At 42.5% G+C, this 25563-nt stretch overlaps 2 protein-coding genes, 1 long non-coding RNA gene and 1 pseudogene across 3 annotated transcripts in view; 2 read left to right on the forward strand and 2 right to left on the reverse strand.

Moving 5' to 3' along the window:
• LOC112070243 (KN motif and ankyrin repeat domain-containing protein 2) overlaps nt 1-25563 on the forward strand; it is a 147961-nt gene that overhangs the window by 50001 nt on the left and 72397 nt on the right. The window lies entirely within an intron of this gene.
• Nucleotides 6886-8030, reverse strand: LOC112070246 (hemoglobin subunit alpha-4-like; annotated as a pseudogene).
• On the forward strand, nt 9185-10168 carry LOC112070247 (hemoglobin subunit beta-like). The gene is made up of 3 exons (XM_070438893.1): nt 9185-9346; nt 9523-9745; nt 9921-10168. The coding sequence occupies exons 1-3, from the start codon at nt 9255-9257 to the stop codon at nt 10086-10088; spliced, it is 483 nt and encodes a 160-aa protein (XP_070294994.1). The 5' UTR covers nt 9185-9254; the 3' UTR covers nt 10089-10168.
• Nucleotides 21904-23671, reverse strand: LOC139024264 (uncharacterized). Its single transcript, XR_011475541.1, has 3 exons — nt 23577-23671; nt 22002-22169; nt 21904-21943 (listed from the first exon to the last, which is right to left on the reverse strand). It is a non-coding gene; the product is annotated as an uncharacterized lncRNA (long non-coding RNA).

Here is a 25563-nt window from a genome sequence, read left to right on the forward strand (position 1 = left end):
ATTGAAATGTACAAACTATGGCATAATGGGTTGAGAAGCGGATAAGAGGCAATCCGTGATTTCGATTAAGACATTAATGAGCGAGCTAGGATGGACGTAGTCAATATAAATATTTGTTTAGCAATTTTGAAATGTACAGAGACAGAATTCAGAACATGGGCCGTTCTTACAGTGTTCTCCCTGTACAACAAGTCAGAACCATAGGATAAATAAAGGGGGCATATAAGCAGACAATGAAAGCTCTTACAATATTCGATGATTACATTGTTCTAAAACAGGTTATAGGCTACATGTGCACCAGCAAGTCAGAACAGTAGGCAAAATTAAGAGGGGTACATAGACCAAATTATTTGGGTGATGCACATGGGCTACTAACATCTTACTACACAACGTACCTTAGTATTACTTTCTTAGCTACAGTATACATATCTCCCTGGCATATTAAATAATTTATGCAGCAGCATACAATTCATTTTTGGACTCGCCTTGTTGTGCTATGCTCACTTGAACAGGAAGGTGGCGCGGCGGTCCTTTGTGGGCAAATTTTGTCATCAAAGTCTGTCATTCTCTGGATTTATGGTGCTTTCAAAACAACTGGGAACTCGGATAAAAACAAGGTTGAATCATGATGACTTCATTGATCTTCAGGTTGTAGCTCTAGAAAGAGGCCGGATTTACAATTCCAAGTTGGATGACAGTTCAAAACTCATTTTCCCAGTAGGAGCTTGTTTATTCCAGACTACCCGGTTGTCTTGAACTCATTGAAATCAAGTTTTCGCAGTTCCGAATTAACAGTTGTTTTGAGCGCGGCACAAATCATGCTTCATTGACAGCATGGCCAATGTTGAATGTTTATMATTTTAAACTTAGAAAAGAGCCCCTTAATCCCAGATTTGGGACCACTCAGCCACTCCACTGAATAGCAGGCTAGTGATTGCTTTGCAATGCTTGCAGTTAGCCACTGTCACCGATTCCTTCCAAACCACTGATTGTTGAATTTGCGATTTCCAACTTGTTGTGTAATGTTTAAGTCCAATGGCCATGAGCACTGATTCGTTTTATCTACAATTTCTCTTCATTATTTCTCTTCATATGACAAGGATTAAAAAGGATTTGTTGACTTGATTCATGATGATGACCTCTAGCTAAGACTTTGAAAGTATGATGTTGACATGATCAGTCCAATGAAAGCTACTGTACATATAACTTGATTTGACGTCATTTTATCTGTGGCCAATGAGCTTGAGCCTTCTTGGATGGGCACTTCTAATGTAACTCTACGGCAGCACCCAAGGGGCTAGAATTTTCTAGCTCTACCTTTAGACTTGGTGGAGAAGTAGTGTCCCCATGAGTGACAGAACACTGAGCCAATCACAGCRCAATGCTCCGTATTTTCTGCTGGCTTGCCCCACCACCACAGAAACCACTGAGCTAGGCTGAAACACCTGCATTTTGAAGCTGCCTTACTCAAGAAAACAAAAAAGAGACCATGTTTGTATGCAGCTTTATTAACTCAATTATATATATATTTTTTTTTACATTGTTTGCAAACTGATATGTTACACGTATTAATGCCAAAATAAGACAAAACAGGCAAGCCCAAAAATATATATATACGCTACCGGTCAAAAGTTTAAGAAAACACCTACTCATTCAATGATTTTTCTTAAATTTTTACTGTTTTCTACATTGTAGAATAATAGTGAAGACATCAAAACTATGAAATAACACATATGGAATCATGTAGTAACCAAAAAAGTGTTATACAAATCCAAATATATTTTATATTTGAGATTTTTCAAATAGCCACTCTTTGCCTTGATGACAGCTTTGCACACTCTTGGCATTCTTTCAACCAGCTTCACCTGGAATGCTTTTCCAACAGTCTTGAAGGAGTTCCCACATATTCTGAGCACTCGTTGACTGCCTTTCCTTCACTTTGCGGTCCGACTCATCCCAAACGATCTCAATTTAGTTGAGGTTGGGGGATTGTGGAGGCCGATAGTGTATATCTTTTTGCTAAAAATGTGTGGGCTAAAACAGGTGTGGCTCTACCCCACCTGCCCTGAATGACGGGTCACTACTGCAGTGGGTTCTGAGGTAAATAATGTTAAAGTTACAAAAACTAAGAAAGGATATTCAGTGTCTCATTACAACATATTTAGTAATGCTATGTAACTGTCAATCAAAGTGACTGCAAATCAAATCAAATCTAATTGTATTTGTCACATGCGCCGAATACAACAGGTGTAGACCTTACAGTGAATGCTTACTTACCAACAATGCAGTTTAAGAAAATACCTAAAAAAAGTAAGAAATAAAAGTAACAAATAATTAAAGAGCAGCAGTAAATAACAAAAGCGAGGCTATATACAGGGGGTACCGGTACAGAGTCAATGTGCGGGGGCACCGGTTCAGGAGTCTTATGCCTTGGGGGTAAAAGCTGTTTAGAAGCCTCTTGGACCTAGACTTGGCGCACCGGTACCGCTTGTCATGCGGTAGCAGAGAGAACAGTCTATGACTAGGGTGTCTGGAGTCTTTGACAATTTTTAGGGCCTTCCTCTGACACTGCCTGGTATAAAGGTACTGGATGGCAGGAAGCTTGGCCCTGGTGATGTACTGGGCCGTACGCATTACCCTCTGTAGTGCCTTGCGGTCGGAGGCCGAGCAGTTGCCGTACCAGGCAGTGATGCAACCCATCAGGGTGCTCTTGATGGTGCAGATGTAGAACCTTTTGAAGATCTGAGGACACATGCCAAATCTTTTCAGTCTCCTGAGGCGGAATAGGTTTTGTCGTGCCCTCTTCACAACTGTCTTGGTGTGCTTGGACCATGTTCGTTTGCTAGTGATGTGGACACCAAGGAACTTGAGGCTCTCAACCTGCTCCCCGAAAGAGAATGGGGGCATGCTCGGTCCTCCTTTTCCTGTAGTCCACAACCATCTCCTTTGTCTTGATCACGTTGAGGGAGAGATTGTTGCCCTTGAACCACACGGTCAGGTCTCTGACCTCCTCCTTATGGGCTGTCTCGTCATTGTTGGTGAGCAGGCCTTCCACCGTTGTGTCATYGGCAAACTTAATGATGGTGTTGGAGTCGTGCCTGGCCGTGCAGTCATGAGTGAACAGGGAGTACAGTAGGGGACTGAGCACGCACCCCTGAGGGGCCCCCGTGTTGAGGATCAGCGTGGCGGATGTGTTGTTACCTACCCTTACACCTGGGGGCGGCTCGTCAGGAAATCCAGGATCCAGTTGCAGCGGTAAGTGTTTAGTCCCAGGGTCCTTAGCTTAGTGATGAGCTTTGAGGGCACTATGGTGTTGAATGCTGAGCTGTAGTCAATGAATAGCATTCTCCCATAGGTGTTCCTTTTGTCCAGTTGTAAAAGGGCAGTGTGGAGTGCAATAGAAATTGCATCATCTGTGGATCTGTTGGTGCGGTATGCAAATTGGAGTGGGTCTAGGGTTTCTGGGATAATGGTGTTGATGTGAGCCATGACCAGCCTTTCAAAGCACTTCATGGCTACAGACGTGAGGGCTATGGGTCGGTAGTCATTTAGGCAGGTTACCTTAGTGTTCTTGGGCACAGGGACTATGGTGGTCTGCTTGAAACATGTTGGTATTACAGACTCAGACATGGAGAGGTTGAAAATGTCAGTGAAGACACTTGCCAGTTGGTCAGCGCATGCTCAGAGTATACGTCCTAGTAATCCGTCTGGCCCTGCGGCCTTGTTAATGTTGACCTGTTTAAAGGTCTTACTCACATGCATGTTTCAGTGTTACTTGCGAGCATAGAAGTTATTTAGCTCATCTGGTAGGCTCGTGTCACTAGGCAGCTCTCGGCTGTGCTTCCCTTTGTTGTCTGTAATAGTTTGCAAGCCCTGCCACATCTGACGAGCATCGGAGCCGGTGTAGTACGATTCGATCTTAGTCCTGTATTGACGCTTTGCCTGTTTGATGGTTCGTCGGAGGGCATAGCGGGATTTCTTATAAGCTTCCAGGTTAGAGTCCCGCTCCTTGGAAGCGGCATCTCTACCCTTTATCTCAGTGHGGATGTTGCCTGTAATCCATGGCTTCTGGTTGGGGAATGTACGTACAGTCACTGTGGGGACGACGTCATCGATGCACTTATTGATAAAGCCAGTGACTGATGTGGTGTACTCCTCAATGCCATCGGAGGAATCCCGGAACATATTCCAGTCTGTGCTAGCAAAACAGTCCTGTAGTTTAGCATCTGCTTCATCTAACCACTTTTTTATTGACCGAGTCACTGGTGCTTCCTGCTTTAACTTTTGCTTGTAAGCAGGAATCAGGAGGATATAATTATGGTCAGATTTGCCAAATGGAGGGCGAGGGAGAGCTTTGTATGCTCTCTGTGTGTGGTTTCTTAACAGAAATCAATTGTCTAAATAGGATCAAAAGTACACCCTAAATTTCCTCAAATCTGCTATCAGCTAGCTTGCTATAAATAGATAGCATAGCTGCATTTTACTAAGAAAGATATTACCTCACCAACATAAAAAATCCTAGCTATATTCATATCCATACTAAAAAAGTTTATTTTGCAGTATTTGACTCCGGTGACAAWAAAACATTCATTGAAATTGTTAAGCGGTAAGGTCTTTCTGGTTTCATTCTAGAACATGTCCATTAGTGTATGTAGTGTTGAGAAGGTTGAGCTGATAGGCCTATATCAAGTTCATTATATTTTATTAAGTCTATACAATTACATACAGGCTATGTCATATAATTATAATCAGGTATGATGATGATGATAAGAAGAATAAGAAGAATGATAATAATAATGATTATTATACATGATAATTCTTAATGTTCCACAAAAATAAATAAAKAAAGAATATTTTAATACGTTTAAATTGTATGAATAATTGAAGTTTATCATTAAAATATTGAAATTACTCACATACTCTTTAATTTATCCTTCACAATAAAGAATTAAGTGTCCCACTTTGCCAATCAAGGTGTTCCAATTTGCCAGTATCGACTTAAAAAATGTGGTCTCTTTATTTTTTATGTTGTATAGTGTAGAAGAGTTTGTAAGCTATTTAGAATGGTATCGTGTCGGGGGTTAAGACAATGCGAGGATTCTGTAAGGTGTTCTGCAAAAAACATTTTCAGAAAATGTCACATTTTGCAAATACTCACACTAATTATATAGTTTAGCAAATGTATTTCAATTTCTCTGCATCACTTCCAGGACCCCTTTCTGCAGGGCTCTGTTTTCTTCCATGCGCTGTGCTCTCCCCAAAGCCAAATCAATTAATCAACACTTCTTAATAATTCAATCGATTGTGGTCAGTAACGCCATATGTGGTTATTGTGTACGTAGGCCTACTGTTACAATACTATTTCAAATAATCTATCAGCAAGTGGTCTCAGTAAGTCAATGAAGCCAATAGTGGTTTCAGCTCTATTGTTGTCGAGACGACGTAGGCCTTATGACATTTTAAACAGTAAAAAATATGTCAAATGACTAGCCTGAGAAAAGTGTAAAAATGTGTATTCGCATCAATAGGCTAAGTGACTGAAATGCATCAGAAAAGTATTGGAAAGTTCATGAAAACATCAGGGAAGCACATCGGGTAGACTATACAGTAGGCCTAACGTGTGTGCGTATAGAAGATCTGCGTTGCTTTTAATTACTAGACTAATGATCATGAGAACATTTCCCAGCCTAATTGTAACCAAATATCCAAACGGAGATCCAGTGAAAACAAACATCTGACATTGATTGATTTCTTGATTTATCAAGTTGAGTTCCTTGTCTCCAAGCAGCGCAGTGATGCTGTCCAATCAAAACGGTCCTAGAATCATCAGTTGACCACACATACCATCATGAAGCCTATTGTATAAAATAATTCTAGAATGTAGGCTACATACAACGCATCATCCAAACTTCATGATTGCCTATGCCTACACATACTGTAAGTGGCTAAAGGAAAATGTTATATTTTTAAAATATAAAACACTAAATTAGGCCATCATCGCTGTCGATGATAATGATAATTCTTCTTCACCTTGTACAGGTGAAACGTCCATGCTGCATGCATGCCAACCATTTGATCCCGATCAGTTTCATGGGAATATACATTTCGATTGAATGATATAATCTTACATCTTGAATGATGTAAGTAAGGGTGGTTAACCTGTCTAACTAATCACATTTTRGAACAGTAAACACAGCCACCACATGATCATTTTTTTWTTTTTTTTTACATTTCAGCACAATCATCCTAAATTATCATAAGAAATGACATGGTATTTTTGGTATAGCCTGACATTATCATGCTATTATAGGGGGTTTGTTATGTAGAATACAAATCAATCATGAAGTGATCTTGCGAGACTTATCACCATTTTAAGAAGTGGCAGAGCGTCGCTCCGCTGTGCACCCGCAGCACTACACTCCTGATTACAATGGTTGGATGACTTCGGGGGTTTAGTAACCACAGCTCCATGAACTAAGTGGCGCATTCAGTTGACTACACTTTTTTAAACCATTGCAGCTGYGCAAAAGATTCAGGGCTGACCCAAAATCATAGCGGGCTAAAGCCCTGAAAGCCAGGTCCTGGTGACGTCCATGGCGGACAGTAATGTCTGGCCACACTGGGCCACAACATATTGGTCTCGGGCACATTCATTTAGAACTTTTTAATGTCAAGGTGTATGCAAAGGTGGAGTAAAAATATACATTTATTGTGAAGTGCATCATTTTTATGAAATGCCCTTGAAATAATGTGAAATAGGCTGTTAACTTTATTTTATACTTGACTTGACAAATCCATTCTACAAGATAATCAAAATGTAGCCTACAATATAAATCACAAGACAATGTAAGACAATTAAAATGACAAACAACAAACACCTCGGTATGAGTTTCAGTTAGGTTTATTGTCAGTGTGCCAATATTGGATGGACATTATTCCTCGGATGACAGCTTGACAGCTGAACTCCGGTTTAGCGGTACTTCTCCGCCAGGGCCAGAGCCAGTTGCTGCAGGAACTTGTCCACGGACAAATGGATCTCGGGGGTGAATTCGGCGGGGAAGTAGGCGGCAATGACCACAATCAGGTTGTGAGCCAGGATCTGCAAAGGAAAGGGAAATAGATTATTTCACCTTCATTCAGGTAAAAACTCAGATTGTTTTTGGTGTTTTTCCCTTGTGTGTCTTTTTCTCTTACTTGAAGTTGGTGGGGTCCACCCTCAGCTTGGTGGCGTGCAGTTCACTGAGCTTGGTCAAGAAACCAAAGAGATCGTCCAAGTTGCCAAACATTCATCGATCTGATTCATGATGGTGATGCCGTGCTTCTTCACTGGAGCGGAACCGGGGGCCACGGAAGCCCAGTGGGAGAAGTAGGCCTTGGTCTGGGGGTAGACGACAAGCATCCTGTCGTGGACATTAGAAATGAGGTGAGACAAAATTAATCTTAAATAATCATTCGTTCGGGGCCCCCCCATATCTTCGCCGACATACACTTAGAAAAAAGGGTTCCCAAAGGGTTCTTCGGCTGTCCCATAGGAGAACCTTTATGGTTCCAGTTAGAGCCATTTTTGGTTCCAAGTAGAACCATTTTGTGTTTCAGGTAGAACCTCTGGGAAAAGGGTTCCACATGGAACCCAAAGGGGTTCTACCTGGAACCAAAAGGGTTCTCTACCTGGAACCAAGAAGGGTTCTTCAAAGGGTTATCTTGTGGGACAGCTGAACAACCTTTTAGGTTCCAGATAGCACCTTTTCTTCTAAGAGTCTAGGCTACACATTTATAGCTTCCAAATTGACTGAGGAATTATGTGCTAATAATTTCAACAGCCTACATGTACCTAGTCTATACATTTTAATCATACATCGTTATGTAATTACCTGGAAAGAGCCTGTTCTCCAATCTCATCGGATTTAGGGAGGATCTTGCCCCAGATGGCCTTCACGTTGGCTTTGTCCTTGGCTGAGAGACTCATAGCTGCGTCTTGTCCGTTTATCCACTTAAATGAGGATGCTAAGAAAAGAAGCTTGTGAGCGTGAAAAACTCAGAGGCTGTTTTTATTGAGGCACAAGAAAAGGCACACCCCGATATAATCTTGGCTCCACCTCTGATTGGGAATTTGTCCAAGACATGATTCATGTTTTTTTTATACGTTATAATTATGCAACCGAGCCAATTCGTGTAATGCCCAACATATGACCKTAGCACATAATACCTTCGTTTGTAAAAATGTTGTCATAACAATGCATGTATTTATTTCATATAGATTGAATAACGAAGGGTTTTTGAAACACTTAATACCTCAATATTTTCTTTACAATTAAAGTTTAGTCGTAAGTAATACGACTCGCAAGGTYTAATATTGCAGCACTCATTGGTGAGTGAGTATAGGCTATGTGATTCTGTAACCTACAAAAGGTTCGACGGAAAAATCGATGGAAAGGTTTTGTTCTGGTAGCAAAACGTACCCTATGCCTATCACAAAGCATTTTAATAACATATAGGGCTACGCGCATTGTATTTCAGTGGGGTTAAACAAAAAGCTGCAGTTTCATTGAAGTAAATAGGCTGATATCCACATTGAATAGTGTCCAGTTAGAACCCATCATGTAATTCCCCTGATGAAGGCAGATAAAACTACTTTTCACCAACTGACATTTAGATTATCATTCAGAAAGACCAGAAATATGGAACTATCAAATGGGTGGGGCCTTCTGAATATGAAGATAAAACAATTTGAGTCATGCTCTTTCTTTAATAGTTTACMCCCAATCTAGGCTTTTTTTATTTTTAAATKARACCCTAAATAAACACGTACAYCAATAATTAGCATTTTATAAACATAATATTACAATTCAATGCCAATATTACAACGATCAATGAAAATAGTATTCAGGGCTAAAGGAACCTTTAGAGGTCTATACATTTTACTTTTTGAAATTATGTTCGATTGTATCATTAAGTATGCATGTGTTTATGAAGGCTAACCATGACTTGTTTATTTCATCCGTATTAAWTAGAATTTGGCAACGCCTAAATGACCAAGCATTATCTTTAAATGTGGGATGAGGTTGGCACAATGCCGATATGTGCCACACTCGAGGACCTTGCCCCCTCAATACATTCATCCAATCGTTTTCTGCGTTCTGTTCAGGGCGGAGATACTGAACATCAATAAATTGGACGTCCCATGAGACAAAAAGCTCAGGGATCTCTTGTAACATTTTGCAAGTACAAACGGAAATCAACAAACAAACGTCAACATGGTCAACTGGACAGATGCTGAGCGCAGTGCCATCGTAGGCCTGTGGGGAAAGATCAGCGTGGATGAGATCGGACCCCAGGCCCTGGCCAGGTACATTCTTATAATATTTATGTAGACATCATTAAATAATAACACGATAATAGGCTACCTAGACTATTTAGCACTAATTGCGTAGTTGGAAACCGCGGTGTTCACCTTTGGTGCGATACAGACCATATTGTTTGTGAAGTATAATTTTAATGGCAGCCTGTTTTATTTCTTTTTAGACTYCTGATCGTGTCTCCATGGACTCAGAGACACTTCAGCACCTTCGGCAACCTGTCCACACCCGCTGCCATCATGGGTAACCCCGCCGTGGCCAAGCACGGAAAGACCGTGATGCACGGACTGGACAGAGCTGTGCAGAACCTGGATGACATCAAGAACACCTATACAGCACTGAGTGTGATGCACTCCGAGAAACTGCACGTGGATCCCGACAACTTCAGGGTGAGTACTTAACGTAATACATATAGCCTACTATTTTGTGCTTCATACTATTTTTTTTTTAAGGTATGACCAATTTTCCTTCGAGACATTTAGGAGAAAATAGTGTTATGCATTAATAGCGGTGTGAGCCGATGTAAAGTGTATGCCAATATTATTTTACCTCCACTCTCCACAGCTCCTTGCCGACTGCATCACCGTGTGCGTGGCCGCCAAGCTCGGTCCCACCGTTTTCAGTGCTGATACTCAGGAAGCCTTCCAGAAGTTCCTGGCTGTCGTTGTGTCCGCTCTGGCAGACAGTACCACTAGAGCATCACTCGACAGCATCAATATGGAAGAGAGATGACACTCCAACTCCAGTCTGTTAGGCTGGAAGCTGTGCCATAGCGACACGCATTGAAAATAATAAATCAATTTAAAAGCGTTTATCTTTTTGAAGTGTTGTTTTTTATGGAAAACGTTCTCCTGCAATTGTACTGATGACACATGGTTTCTACACTCTACAAAATTAGGGAATGTGAATGAAAAAAACTATTTTGATGATGGTTTTCATACACTACTTTGTTCATAATCTAGAGGCCTATGGGATATTCATTGATGAGATATTCATTGATGAGAGGAAAAGAGGATGGCAAATGTGATCTGCATAACATACCAATAGCAATTGACATACCTTTGTATGCCTCCTTCTTGGAAGAACCTTTTTAGACCATTTTCAGAACCCTAAGGTTCTTCAAATAACTTTGGATATCTTAGAAGAACCCTTGTTGAACCCCTCATTTTTAGAGTGTATGAATTCTGTCATTTGCATGTTTTGTTAATCATCTGTTATAATTACTATTTTGGAGATTCACAGACTTCTCCCTCCCTACACCTCTGATGAATATAACAGGAAACCTGTTCGATCACCATACACTGAAAAAATCATTCTGGATATGGAGAACATCAACACATTAACATCAACGTACCAGAGGATAAACCCATTGGACTTGGGGCTCTGCTGGGAGTTTACCTCATATTTAGATTTATTATTCTGCTTTGCCACTAAAATCATAATAAACACTGAGAACTAAAATATTGTGTTATTGTTGTTATTGTTATGCGTATTATTATTCATGAGAATAATAAACTGGGGAGGGGGTAGTTCAAAAAATTAACCCCAAAAGGTTATTCAAATGGTTATTTAAGGATCCATTAAAAAGGGGTTCTTAAAATAACTTATAGGGGTTCCTCCACAGTTTCTGAAGGATACTTCAGGAACCTTTCTTTTTTATGTAGTTAGGCCTTCAGAGGGTTCAAATCAAATCAAATGTATTTATATAGCCCTTCTACATCAGCTGATATCTCAAAGTGCTGTACAGAAACCCAGCCTAAAACCCCAAACAGCAAGCAATGCAGGTGTAGAAGCACGGTGGCTAGGAAAAACTCCCTAGAAAGGCCAAACCTAGGAAGAAACCTAGAGAGGAACCAGGCTATGATGATACAGGCCAAACCTAGGCAAACTATCTTCCAGATTGAAATCAAAATGATTTTTACTAATACGTACCTAAAATATTGGCTAATTTAAAGGATATATAAGCCTAACTATATTTATATATTTATATTTCTTTGTTTTTAGATATTTAGATATTGATTTAGAAACAAATAATTACTGCAATCCACTGTCAATAAATGCTTTTACCGTTTTTGGACTAAAACCCCATGTAGCCTAAGTCAATATTTTAAGTACATTTTTAAAGGTCATACCCAAATTATCTAAATAATTTTTGTGCAATAAAAAACGTTATTTCTATGTGTTTTATATATTTCCACACTATAAGTTGTGAATAATAATGTGAAATTGTGAAAATGATGATAAATCCCTTTCAGTGTAAGAGTGGTTTGAAAAGACTGCCTGAAATTCCTGCCTGTTTTCATGGGATGGAGTTTTGCAAATAAAAGCTAGTTTTAAGTTTTCCCCTCTCCACTCAGACCACTCTCACAGTCCAAGCAACATTCCTACTTGAGAAATTGCTCTTGGCTAAGAAGCTTTTTTTGGGATAGCCTACGTAATTGTTATTCAGATTTGATATTGAGATAAAAACGGCTGCATTGGACCTCTAAACACATTAATTGAGTAACACCAGTGGCAACTCGTCATTCAGCCAGTTTTGAGTTTTGAGCACCACACTTTTTGGGGGGGGGCGGGGCTTGCCTGTTTTGAAGGTTATTTTGGCATTAATCCGTGTCACATATCAGTTTGCAAACAATGTAAAAAATAAATAATTGAGTTAATAAAGATACAAACATGGTCTCTTTTTTGCTTTCTTGAGTAAGGCAGCTCCAAAATGCAGCTGTTTCAGCCTAGCTCAGTGCTTTCTGTGGTGGTGGGTCTAGCCAGCAGAAAATACAGGGTGTTGCGCCTGATTGGCTTATTTTTCTGTCATGATTGGCTCAGTTTTCTGTCACTCATGGGACAGTATGTCATCCCCAATTCTAAGGTTAGAGATCGAACATTTTTGCCCCTTGTATTCTGCCATAGAGTTATATTAGAAGTGCCCATCCAAGAAGGCTCAAGGTCATTAGCCACAGATAGAATGACATCAAATCACATTATATCACATTGTAGCTTTGATTGGACTGGTCATGTCAACATCACTTTCAAAGTCTTAGCTAGCAGTCATCATCAGTTGTCATCAACTCGACAATCTACTGGCAAATCCTTTTTAATCCTTGTCATATGAAGAGAAATAATGAAGAGAAATTATAGATAAAACGTATCGATGCTCATCGGCCATTGTACATAAAGATTACACAACTAGTTGAAAATCGCAAATTCAACAATGARTCGTTTGGAAGGAATCAGTGGCTAACTGCAAGCGTTGCAAAGAAACCACTAACGTTAGCTTGCTTGTGTTTTTCCCCCCCAGTTCCCACCCTAAATCCAGAAAATGCCAGACTTTGATGACAAAATGTGCCAACAAAAGACTGCTGGGCCATCTTCACAACGTGAGTCCAAAAACATCCTGTATACTGCAATAATTTGTTACAGAAACTTCACAGGCCCGATGTTCCTCCAGGAAGTGAGTGCAACTAACTACTCACCGTTGGAGATACGTTGTTAATTTATAGCTTTATTGTATTTCAGAGGAAACGCTTAGAACATGGATGGTCCCCAGGTAGTACAAAGAACAATTGAAGTCCTGTTTCTTAGCATTAAACAAAGGAAACAGAACCTCTTCCATCAGACAGGTTTGTAAATTTCATGAATTTGAATTACACACACTTCATTTATTTTTCATTTCAAAGCCATGCAATTGAACAAATAATTCCATTTTCCATTTGTTTTGATGACAGATGGATGCAAGAAAAGACACCCTCTGCGCAGAAAGATATTGGAAAAAAAGTCCAAATTGACACTGCCATAGAGGAGTATAACACCCTTGTACCAGGTTCAGCAATACCATCTGCAGATGAGATCCTTTCTGCAGACCTTCATGCATGGCCTTGGGAGCTGCATGGACAAAGTTAGTAGTTGTAACGATACTCTAAATCTTCCTCCTCCTCAGACGAGGAGAGGAGAGAGGGATCTGAAGACCAATGTGCAGCGAGGTACGATGACATAACTGATATTTATTAAACAAGACGAAGACGAAACGAAATACACTTGATAAACTACAAAATAAACAAACACGACGTAGACAGACCTGAACATGGACTTACATATAACGTGAAAGAACGCACGAACAGGTACACGACTACAAACAAACGCTACAGTCCCGTGTGCACGAACATACATACAGACACAGGAGACAATCACCCACAAACAAACAGTGAGAACAACCTACCTTAATATGACTCTCAATTAGAGGAAAACGCAAAACACCTGCCTCTAATTAAGAGCCATACCAGGCAACCCCAAAACCAACATAGAAACAGAAAACATAGACTGCCACCCAAAACTCACGCCCTGACCATCACACACATACAAAACAACAGAAAAACAGGTCAGGAACGTGACAGTGTATGTTTGTGTGTCACAATAACTATGTTTCTGTTTTGCTATCTGTGTTTGTTCAGTTGCACAAACACAGACAGCACTGCTTAAAGTTACAAATCCAGATTGCATTCTTTTGAATTTACAGCTGACATACTCACAAAGAAAATATTCTTTGACCGGGTGATGCTCCTGGAGACGGCTGAAGGAGGGAAGATTAATTGTCCTAAAGGAAGTCAAGCAGCACTGGGAAAGCCTAAAGAGGGAATCGAAGAATGTGCAAGACATTGCTTCACACGTGGCACTTAACCTAAGCAGGCAAAGTAGGGGAACTTTCCTTAATATGTACAATTGATGTTGGCACCCTGTAATTGCTATTGTATTTAAGGAATACTTCATTGTATTTACCCTACACATTACGATTGTTGGTGTTTAGGCTGGCAATTGAATCAGTCGGAAGCTGGGAGCAGAGGTCTTTTTCATGCTTCAGAGGAGAGTCAGCAGCCTCAGAAGACACCAGGACTCTGTCAAACTGACATACAGCAAAGCTATTGTCATGTTTTGTCATTGATTATCATGTCTGTCCCTGTGCTTTCCTCTGCTGGTCTTATTAGGTTTCTTTCCCTTTTCTTATCCCTCTCTCCCCCTCCCTCTCTCCCTCTCTCGCTCTCTCTCTCTATCGTCTCCGTTCCTGCTCCCAGCTGTTTCTCATTCTCCTAACGACCTCATTTACTCTTTCACACCTGTCCCCTATTTTGCCCTCTGATTAGAGTCCCTATTTCTCCCTCTGTTTTCCGCTTCTGTCCTTGTCGGATTCTTGTTTGATGTTTGCTGTTCTGTGTCCTTGTTCCGCCCTGTCGTGTTTTACCTTCTTCAGATGCTGCGTGTGAGCAGGTGTCTATGTCAGCTACGGCCTGTGCCTTCCTGAAGCGACCTGCAGTCTGTGGTCGCGTCTCCAGTCGTTCCTCTCTACTGACGAGAGATTTTCAGTTCCTGTTTTGGATTAACCTAGGATAATATCCAGGAGTATCTTGTTTGTTAAAGACTGGAATAAAGACTCTGTTTCTATTAAGTCGCTTTTGGGTCCTCATTACCAGCATAACAGAAGAATCCGACCAAGATGGACCCAGCGACTATGGATTCTCTCAACACTGCCGTCGAGTTCCAGGGAGCAATGCTCGGCAGACACGAGCAGAATTGTTTGCTGCTCGTCATGCCGTTGAGACCCTGGCCGCTCAGGTCTCCGATCTCTCTGGACAGTTTCAGAGTCTTCGTCTCGTGCCACCAGCTACTTCCTGGTCTTCCGAGTCTCCGGAACCTAGGGTTAATAACCCCCCATGTTACTCTGGGCAGCCACTGAGTGTCGCTCCTTTCTCACCCAGTGTGATATTGTGTTCTCTCTCCAGCCCAACACGTACTCAAAGAGAGAGAGCTCGGATCGCTTACGTCATATCACTCCTTACTGGTCGGGCTCGGGAGGTGGCACAGCTATCTGGGAGGCAAGGGCTGAGTGTTCTAACGATTATCAGAACTTTAAAGAGGAGATGATACGGGTTTTTGATCGTTCAGTTTTTGGAAGGAGGCTTCCAGGCCCTGGCTTCCCTATGTCAAGGTGATCGATCCATAACGGATTACTCTATAGAGTTTCGCATCTTTGCTGCCTCCAGTGACTGGAACGAGCCGGCGTTGCTCGCTCGTTTTCTGGGGGACTCCACGCTGAGGTTAAGGATGAGATTTCTCTCCCGGGAGGTTCTTCCAGCGTGGACTCTTTGATTGCACTCGCCATCCGCATAGAACGACGGGTAGATCTTCGTCACCGAGCTCGTGGAAGAGAGCTCGCGTTAACGGTGTTTCCCCTCTCCGCATCTCAACCATCTCCTCCCACCGGCTCAGAGACTGAGCCATGCAGCTGGGAGGTATTCGCATCTCGACTAAGGAGAGGGAACGGAGAATCACCAACCGCCTTTGCTCTATTGCGGTTCTGCTGGACATTTTGTCATGTCATGTCCAGTAAAAGCCAGAGCTCATCAGTAAGCGGAGGGCTACTGGTGAGCGCTACTACTCAAGTCCTCCATCAAGATCCTGTACTACCTTGTCGGTCCATCTTACGCTGGACCGGTTCGGCTGCTTCCTGCAGTGCCTTGATAGACTCGGGGCTGAGGGTTGTTTTATGGACGAAGCATGGGCTCGGAAACATGACATTCCTCTCAGACAGTTAGGGAAGCCCACGCCCATGTTCGCCTTAGATGGTAGTCATCTCCCCAGTATCAGATGTGAGACACTACCTTTAACCCTCACAGTATCTGGTAACCACAGTGAGACCATTTCCTTTTTGATTTTTCGTTCACCTTTTACACCTGTTGTTTTGGGTCATCCCTGGCTAGTATGTCATAATCCTTCTATTAATTGCTTAGTAATTTTATCCTATCCTGGAACGTTTCTTGTCATGTGGAGGTGTTTAATGTCTGTATCCCTCCTGTCTCTTCTGTCCCTCTTCTCAGGAGGAACCTGGTGATTTGACAGGAGTGCCGGAGGAATATCATGATCTGCGCACGGTCTTCAGTCGGTCCAGAGCCAATTCTTTCCTCCTCACCGATCGTATGATTGTGTATTGATCTCCTTCGGGGACCACTCCCCCTCGGGTAGACTATACTCTCTGTCGGCTCCCGAACGTAAGGCTCTCGAGGATTATCTGTCTGTTTCTCTCGACGCCGGTACCGTGTGCCTTCTTCCTCTCCCGGCGGAGCGGGGTTTTTTTTGTTAAGAAGAAGGACGGTAACTCTGCGCCCCTGCGTGGATTTTCGAGGGCTGAATGACATAACGGTTAAGAATCGTTATCCGCTTCCCCTTATGTCGTCAGCCTTCGAGATTCTGCAGGGAGCCAGGTTCTTTACTAAGTTGACCTTCGTAACGCTTACCATCTCGTGCGCATCAGAGAGGGGACGAGTGGAAAACGGCGTTTAACACTCCGTTAGGGCATTTCGAATACCGGTTCTGCCGTTCGGTCTCGCTAATGCTCCAGCTGTCTTTCAGGCATTAGTTAATGATGTACTGAGAGACATGCTGACATCTTTGTTTTCGTTTACCTTGACGATATCCTGATTTTTTCACCGTCACTCGAATTTCATGTTCAGCACGTTCGACGTGTACTCCAGCGCTTTTAGAGAATTGTCTCTACGTGGAAGGCTGAGAAGTGCGCCTTCATGTCTCCTCTGTCACTTTTCTCGGTTCTGTTATTTCCGCTGAAGGTATTCAGATGGATCCCGCTAAGGTCCAGGCTGTCAGCGATTGGGCCCGTCCCTAAGTCACGTGTCGAGTTGCAGCGCTTCTCGGTTTCGCTAATTTCTATCGGCGTTTCATTCGTAATTTCGGTCAAGTGGCTGCTCCTCTCACAGCTCTGACTTCTGTCAAGACGTGCTTTAAGTGGTCCGGTTCCGCCCAGGGAGCTTTTTGATCTCTCAAGAAGCGTTTTACATCCGCTCCTATCCTTGTTACTCCTGACGTCACTAAACAATTCATTGTCGAGTTGACGCTTCAGAGGTGGGCGTGGAGCGCATTCTGTCCCAGCGCTTCCATTCTGACGATAAGGTCCATCCTTGCGCTTATTTTTTCTCATCGCCTGTCGCCATCGGAACGCAACTATGATGTGGTAATCGCGAACTGCTTCGCCATCCGCTTAGCCAAGGCGATGCGACAGTGTTGGAGGGGGCGACCGTCCCTTTTGTCGTTTGGACTGACCATAAGAACCTTGAGTACATCCGTTCTGCCAAACGACTTAATGCACGTCAAGCTCGTTGGGCGTTGTTTTTCGCTCGTTTCGAGTTCGTGATTTCTTATCGCCCGGGGATAAGAACACCAGCCTGATGCGTTATCCCGTCTCTTTAGTTCTTCTGTGGCTTCTACCGACCCCGAGGATTCTCCCGGAAGGGCGTGTTGTCGGGTTGACTGTCTGGGGGAATTGAGAGACAGGTAAAGCAAGCACTCACTCACACTGCGTCGCCGCGCGCTGCCTAGTAACCTTCTGTTCGTCCCTGTCTCTACTCGTCTGGCTGTTCTTCAGTGGGCTCACTCTGCCAAGTTAGCTGGCCACCCCGGCGTTCGGGGTACGCTTGCTTCTATTCGCCAGCGGTTTTGGTGGCCTACTCAGGAGCGTGACACGCGCCGTTTCGTGGCTGCTTGTTCGGACTGCGCGCAGACTAAGTCAGGTAACTCTCCTCCTGCCGGTCGTCTCAGACCGCTTCCCTTCCTTCTCGACATGGTCTCACATCGCTATTCGTCTTTCCCTCCCCCCCCCCGTCCTTGTCGAGGCGCACCTATTTCAAGGTACGGAAGATCTTGGACATGCGTTCTCGGGGACGTGGCCACCAGTACTTAGTGGATTGGGAGGGTTACGGTCCTGAGGAGAGGATGGGTTCCATCTCGGGACGTTGCTGGACCGTGCGTTGATGATGATTTCCTTCGTTGCCGCCAGGGTCCTCCTCGAGTGCGCCAGGAGGCGCTCGGTGAGTGGGGGGGTACTGTCATGTTTTGTCATTGATATCATGTCTTGTCCCTGTGCTTCCCTCTGCTGGTCTTATTAGGTTCTTTCCCTTTTTCTATCCCTCTCTCTCCCCCTCCTCTCTCCCTCTCTCTCTCTCTCTCTATCGTTCCGTTCCTGCTCCCAGCTGTTTCTCATTCTCCTAACGACCTCATTTACTCTTTCACACCTGTCCCCTATTTCTCCCTTGTTTTCCGCTTCTGTCCTTGTCGGATTCTTGTTTGATGTTTGCTGTTCTGTGTCCTTGTTCCGCCCGTGTGTTTTACCTTCTTCAGATGCTGCGTGTGAGCAGTGTCTATGTCAGCTACGGCCTGTGCCTTCCTGAAGCGACCTGCAGTCTGTGGTCGCGTCTCCAGTCGTTCCTCTCTACTGACGAAGGGATTTCAGTTCCTGTTTTGGATTAACCTAGAGTAAATATCCAGGAGTATCTTTTGTTTGTAAAGACGGAATAAAGACTCTGTTTCTATTAAGTCGCTTTTGGTCCTCATTCACCAGCATAACAGCTATGGCCAAGACCCCTCCCTCCTAGAAAATAACTTCATAGACGACCTCCTGGAAGAGGACATCCATGACAGCATCCACTACAGCTCTGATGAGGAATCTATCACAGACTGAAGGTGTTCGTTTGGGGGGTGCATTGCACTGGGTAAAAAGTGATTCAGTTTGTTTTGCATATGTGCTTTATCTGCCTTCGTAAGGAAAAATAGTTTGAACATTTTATGGAAAATAAACTTTTTATGTTTCTTCCCTGTTGACAATGTGACCATGTGGTACATATTTGAGAAGGCGCTCGTCTGTTACTGCTTTTGCCCGGTTACATGACCAGGTCCGATGCACCCCTTTAAATGGCCAGTCTGCAGCTGCTACATCCACTTTTTGGATTCTTGAAGAATATCATTTATTAAATGCCTCATGAATATAGTTCACCTACCATACCCCATCAGATCCCAAAATATACGCTTTTTCTACTCCGATCTTTGTAAACAAAGTAAATGTAAACAAACACTTTATAGCAGGTGTCAAACTCATTCCACGGGTGAGCCGAGTGTCTGTGGGTTTTTGCTCCTCCCATAATTGATGAATTAAGGTCACTAATTAGTAAGGAACTCCCCTCACCTGGTTGTCTAGGTCTTAATTGAAAGGAAAAAACACAGCAGACACTAGGCTCTCCATGGAATGAGATAGACACCACTGGACTATAGCCTCGAAACATGGTTTAAACTATGGTTACATTTCTCCAGCCCCATCCCTCTGCTTTTTACAGAACCATTCGCGGGGAGAACGATTTATTGTTTTACCTGGTGATTGCCGATTTAAACATTGTTAAAYTGTAATGTGCTCCTGTGCTTATTAGTTTAGTTAATAAATAATTTAAAAAAAGGTTATCCTTGTCTTCAAGTAATCATTTGCATCCTGATGGAGCTACWTCAGTACATTAGTCATGGGCTTTTAAGTCAACAATTCCTTATGTATTGTTGGATTGGACATTTTGAACRTTGAGATATTAAAGACATGATAGATCAGACGCATAGTATATTAAGTAGTGAAAGAGACTGGGTCTCTGTAGAAAGACAGATAGCTGTGGAATGTGTTGGATGAGAGGAGAGCAACGTGTGAAACAGGAGAGACAGATGGACATCTGTGGATTAGATGAAGGAGGGGTTAAGGTCAGAAGGTGAGGAGATGAGGACAGATTCTCTTAAAGGAGCAATAAAGGTTTGGTATCCTGTTACCCTCTTTATTAGCTTCCTGTACAGCCATAAAACTGTAAGGATTGGAGAGAGTAGGATGCATATAATTGTGATGGAGAGAAATGTTTTGCTGTCTGAATACAGCTGTACAGAACCTTTGGGAAGAATTCAACTTGGATAAGCTTCTCTACTGTCCGTGAGTTATTTACTCTGAAAAATAAGAACCTAACAGTATGTATGAGATGTACAAATGCTTAACTAGTACTGAGTACTTTGACCAGTTACTTCTTTACTCTCACTCAAGTAGTTTTTGAGAGGGCTACTTTTCTTGTACTTGAGTACAAGAACTGACTCTCYCATCTGCTGCAGATGAAACAGGTTAGTTGAAAAATAATGTTGCCTAGAATCTAYAGGCACTCACACTGAATCATCAAAAGTGTGGACACAGAATGATTGAAGTGATTATTGTATTTTATTATGCTGACCCAATTATGACCCATGAGATCTTTTGGGGAAATTATTGCATAGCCCTTGTGTGTTAAACAGCAGAGGGAGCCTATCCACATCGACAGGACAGTAGTGGAGAAGGTGGAAAGTTTTAAGTTCCTCGGCGTACACGTCACGGACAAACTGAAATGGTCCACCCACACAGACAGCGTGGTGAAGAAGGCGCAACAGTGCCTTTTCAACCTTAGGAGGCTGAAGAAATTTGTCTTGTCACCAAAAACACTCAAACTTTTACAGATGCACAATCGAGAGCCTCCTGTCGGGCTGTATCACTGCCTGGTACGGCAACTGCTCCGCCCACAACCGCAAGGCTCTCCAGAGGGTAGTGAGTCTGCACAACGCATCACCGGGCAAACTACCTGCTCTCCAGGACACCTACACCACCCGATGTCACAGGAAGGCCAAAAATATCAAGGACAACAACCACCCGAGCACTGCCTGTTCACCCCGCTATCATCCAGAAGGAAAGGTCAGTACAGGTGCATCAAAGCTGGGACCGAGAGAGTGAAAACAGCTTCTATCTCAAGGCCATCAGACTGTTAAACAGCCATCACTAACATTGAGTGGCTGCTGCAACATACTGACTCAAATCTCTAGCCACTTTAATAATAAAATGTTGATTTAATAAATGTATCACTAGTCACTTTAAACAATGCCACTTTATATAATGTTTACATACCCTACATTGCTCACTCATATGTACAGTGGGGCAAAAAAGTATTTAGTCAGCCACCAATTGTGCAAGTTCTCCACTTAAAAAGATGAGAGAGGGCCTGTAATATTCATCATAGGTACACTTCAACTATGACAGACAAATTAGAAAGAAAAATCCAGAAAATCACATTGTAGGATTTTTAATGAATTTATTTGCAAATTATGGTGGAAATAAGTACAAACCCTTATAAGCCCTTTTGATTCCAGGTAGAACCCTTTGTTCCATGTAGAACCCTTAAGACAAAGGGTTCTACATAGAACCAATAGAGTATCTGACCTAGAACCAAAAAGGGTTTCTCCTTTGGGACAGCTGAAGAACCCTTTTGGAACACTTTTTCTAAGAGTATACAGTATGCCTGCCTCCTGAAAAGTAGGGGACCATCAATCACTGGAATTGTTTTATTAATTATTAAAAACATAATTGAACTTATTGACATCATTAACATTTATGAATAAACAATATAAGTTAATGCTAATTTACTTTTGCAGTTAGTCATATTTTCTTTCTTGGTCGGGTTGGATGGGTTGGACTGTGTCATGCTCAGCGGGTTGGAGGTTTTTTTGAGGTGACAGGGGTGGACAGGACTTTCTCTCCCTCTCTTTGGCTGGTTTGGAGTGTATTCTGGTCTCCTGGGCGGTGGGGGTTATTGGGGGTTCAACCTGGTTGGGGATCCGGGTGTAGCTGTTCTGGGCAGTGGGGGTATCGCGGGGTTCAACTGTGGTGAGGATGGGGTGTAGCTGGTCTCCTGGGCAGTGGTGGATATCGGCGGTTCAACCTGGGTTAGGATGGGGGTATAGCTGTCTCCTGGGCAGTGGGGGATATCGGGGTTCAACCTGGTTGAGGATGGGGGTTAGCTGGTTTCCTGGGCAGTGGGGGATATCGGGGGTTCAACCTGGGTGAGGATGGGGGTGTAGCTGGTCTCCTGGGGGTCAACTATCAGACAGTTCTTGGGCAGCAACAGGAGGAGGGTTGGAGTGTGGGGGCATGGGTGTTGATTGCCACTGCGAAATAGAACATATTAAGGAAATGGTACAGACAAGTGGACAACAGTTTCCAATTGGCAGAGGTGAGCATGGATATTTAAGCAATAAGGCCCGAGGCGGTGTGGTATATGGCCAATATACCATGGCTAAGGGCTGTTCTCTGCATGATGCAATGCGGAGTGCCTGGACACAGCCCTTAGCCGTGGTATATTGGCCATATATCACAAACCCCAGAGGTGCCTTATTGCTATTATAAACTGGTTTCCAACATAATTAGAGCAGCAAAAATAAACGTTTTGTCATACACGTGGTGTACGGTCTGATATACCAAGGCTTTCAGACAATCAGCATTCAGGGCTGGAACCACCCAGTTTATAAATAAACTTCTACACAGGATATGTGAAAAGAACGTGTTGAAATGTTGCTTGCCTGAACTAACTCCTCTACTTGAATAATAATAATAATTATACATGAAACATACATAGCTTTACAATTGTAGAAACTAACAAACAATCAACAATCTAACTAAACAACACCAGACTAAACAAAAGGAAGAAAAACATTAAACAAAATAATTTGGACGCGAACATGCGTCCTTTGTCCTGATCTTGTCCACAGCGAGCCGGTGTTGCGCGTACGTGTGAGTGTGTGTGCGAGTGTGTGAAACAGAAGAGGTGTGTGTGAGGATGGTGGAGGGGGAGGTAAGGGTAGGCCATGGTGAAGAGTGGGTTTTTAGGCGGGACTGAAAGATGATGGTTTTTAGGCGGGACTGAAAGATGATGGTTTTTAGGCGGGACTGAAAGATTATGGTTTTTAGGCGGGACTGAAAGATGATGACTCAGAGTCACGGATGGCTGGAAGGGGGAGTTCCAGAGCCTAGGAGCAACCCTGGAGAAGGCCCTGTCATTGAAACTCTGGAGCTTGGACCTTGGGATGACAAGGCCAACTGTGGTTGAGAGGAGAGAGCATGAGGGCTGGTAGGAGAGAAGGGCAGAGAGGTAAGGGGTAGCAAGGTGGGGGAGAGCTTTTTAGGTCAGGAGGATCTTGTAATTAATGCGGTGGGAGACAGGGAGCCAGTGGAGTTCACAGTGGATGGGGGTGATATGTTGCCAGGATGATTGAGTGGGTTAGAAGACAGGCTGCCAGGATGATTTAGTGGGTTAGAAGATGGGCTGCTGAGTTTTGAACCATTTGGAGCTTATCGAGGGAGTCTGTGGTAGTGCCGGGGATTAGTGAGTTGCAATAGTCTATTCGGGAGAAGATGAAAGCATGGATGAGAGTTTCGGCCGACAGGACAGGAGAGGGAGGGGCTGACTTTGGCGAATTTGCGGAAGTGCAATAATAGTTTTTTTACAGGCTGACGGATGGGGTGGTTGAGGGATAGTGTCTTAAGGTAGACAAACATACATATTTCTGTCCAAATACCTTTCACAATTGCCTCATACAACCTTTGGATTGCTGCCATTGAGGTCTGATTCATCATACCACTGTGAGGACACAGTGCAGTTGACGACAAAATGTTATCCTTCTTCCTCTAGCTTGTGGAACCTATGTACCTGGAATCATTCATGACAAAATAACTCCCAAAAACACAACAAATCAGTCAAATAATGACCTTTAGATTTACAGTCTTAAATGAGACAACAACAACAAATAAGTGCCCTAAGCTAGAAATGCAGAAATCTTTTTAGAGGAAAACATAATAAAGCTTACCAGCTTGTTTGCTGCATTAACTTTTACTTGGTACTCATCCCGGATCCGGGAGCACCCCCATCAGTAAAAAAGCTGACTAGCATAGCCTAGCATAGCGCCACAAGTAAATACTAGCATCTAAATATCATGAAATCACAAGTCCAAGACACCAGATGAAAGATACAGATCTTGTGAATCCAGCCATCATTTCTGATTTTTAAAATGTTTTACAGGGAAGACACAATATGTATTTCTATTAGCTAACCACTATAGCAAAAGACTCAACTTTTTTCTCTCCACCATTTTCTTACTGCATAGGTAGCGTTCACAAATTCGACCAAATAAAGATATAAATAGTCACTAACCAAGAAAAAACTTCATCAGATGACAGTCTGATAACATATTTATTGTATAGCATATGTTTTGTTCGAAAAATGTGCATATTTCAGGTATAAATCACAGTTCTACATTGCAGCTGCAATCTGAAATAGCGTCGATGCAGCCAGAATAATTACAGAGACCAACGTCAAATACCGAAATACGCATATAAAAAAAACATTTCTGAAAATACACAGCGTACACACAATGAAAAGAAACATCTTGTAATCAGCCAATATTTCAGATTTTTTAAGTGTTTTACAGCGAAAACACAAATATAGCATTATTATTAGCTTACCACAATAACCAGAAAACAAAAGCAATTACCAGCAGCAAAGGTTAGCGATCGTAACAATCCAGCAAAGAATATATAATTTTTGACTAACCTTGATAAACTTCATCAGATGACAGTCCTTAACATCATTATACAATATATATGTTTTGTTCGAAATGTGCATATTTAAGAGCACGACAAATCGTGGTTATACAATTGTGATAACGAGCAACATTTCAGAGATCTCTGCCGGCGCATTTCTGGAACCCACCTATCTACCATAATCATAATTATATAACTTACAAAAAAAAAATACAGTTGACAGCAATGAAAGATACACTAGTTTTAATGTAAGTCGCACCAAAACGCAGGAGAACGGAACACGCCAAAAACTCCCCGATAAACTGTTCAATAATCTGATAAAACTATATTGAGAAAAACAGCATACTTTACGATGAATATTATCACATTTACAACATAAAATAAAGCCGGAGAATTAGCCATCTAAACCGAAAGCTTTTCAGAAGGCAATCACAGAGTTCCCTTTTTCCCCGGCCGCCTTTGCTGAACAAAGGAATATGGGGTCAGTCATTCCAAGAGCTCTCTTTTACCTCAATCAAGCTATACACCCATCTTCACCTCTCACTGCTGTTGACATCTGCTGTGAAGGCGTATGAAGTGCATGTATACCCATGATTTCAGTGCAATTAATAGGATGCCCTGGAAAATTTCAGATTTTTCACTTCCTGACAGTGAAGTTTGCTGCAAAAATGTGAGTTCTGTTTTACTCACAGATATAATTACAAACGGTTTTATGAAACTTGAGAGTGTTTTCTACTCCAGTAGTAATAATTAATATGATATGTACGAGCAAGAATGAGACGAAGGCACTTATTGGAACGTTTTTTACAAAGTGAAAACAGGCCCCCTATCCCAAAGAGAAGTTTTGTTAAAGAGGTCAAAAGCTTTAAGTATTGGTTGTATACTCGTTGGTTGCAATTGCAGTTTGTTGTTGTTGTGTTTTGGGTGTAGATTTTTTACCCAATATTAAATATTGTGGATGATGAC

The sequence above is a fragment of the Salvelinus sp. IW2-2015 genome, unplaced genomic scaffold, assembly GCF_002910315.2.
Source record: "Salvelinus sp. IW2-2015 unplaced genomic scaffold, ASM291031v2 Un_scaffold1267, whole genome shotgun sequence".
Taxonomy (NCBI): domain Eukaryota; kingdom Metazoa; phylum Chordata; class Actinopteri; order Salmoniformes; family Salmonidae; genus Salvelinus; species Salvelinus sp. IW2-2015.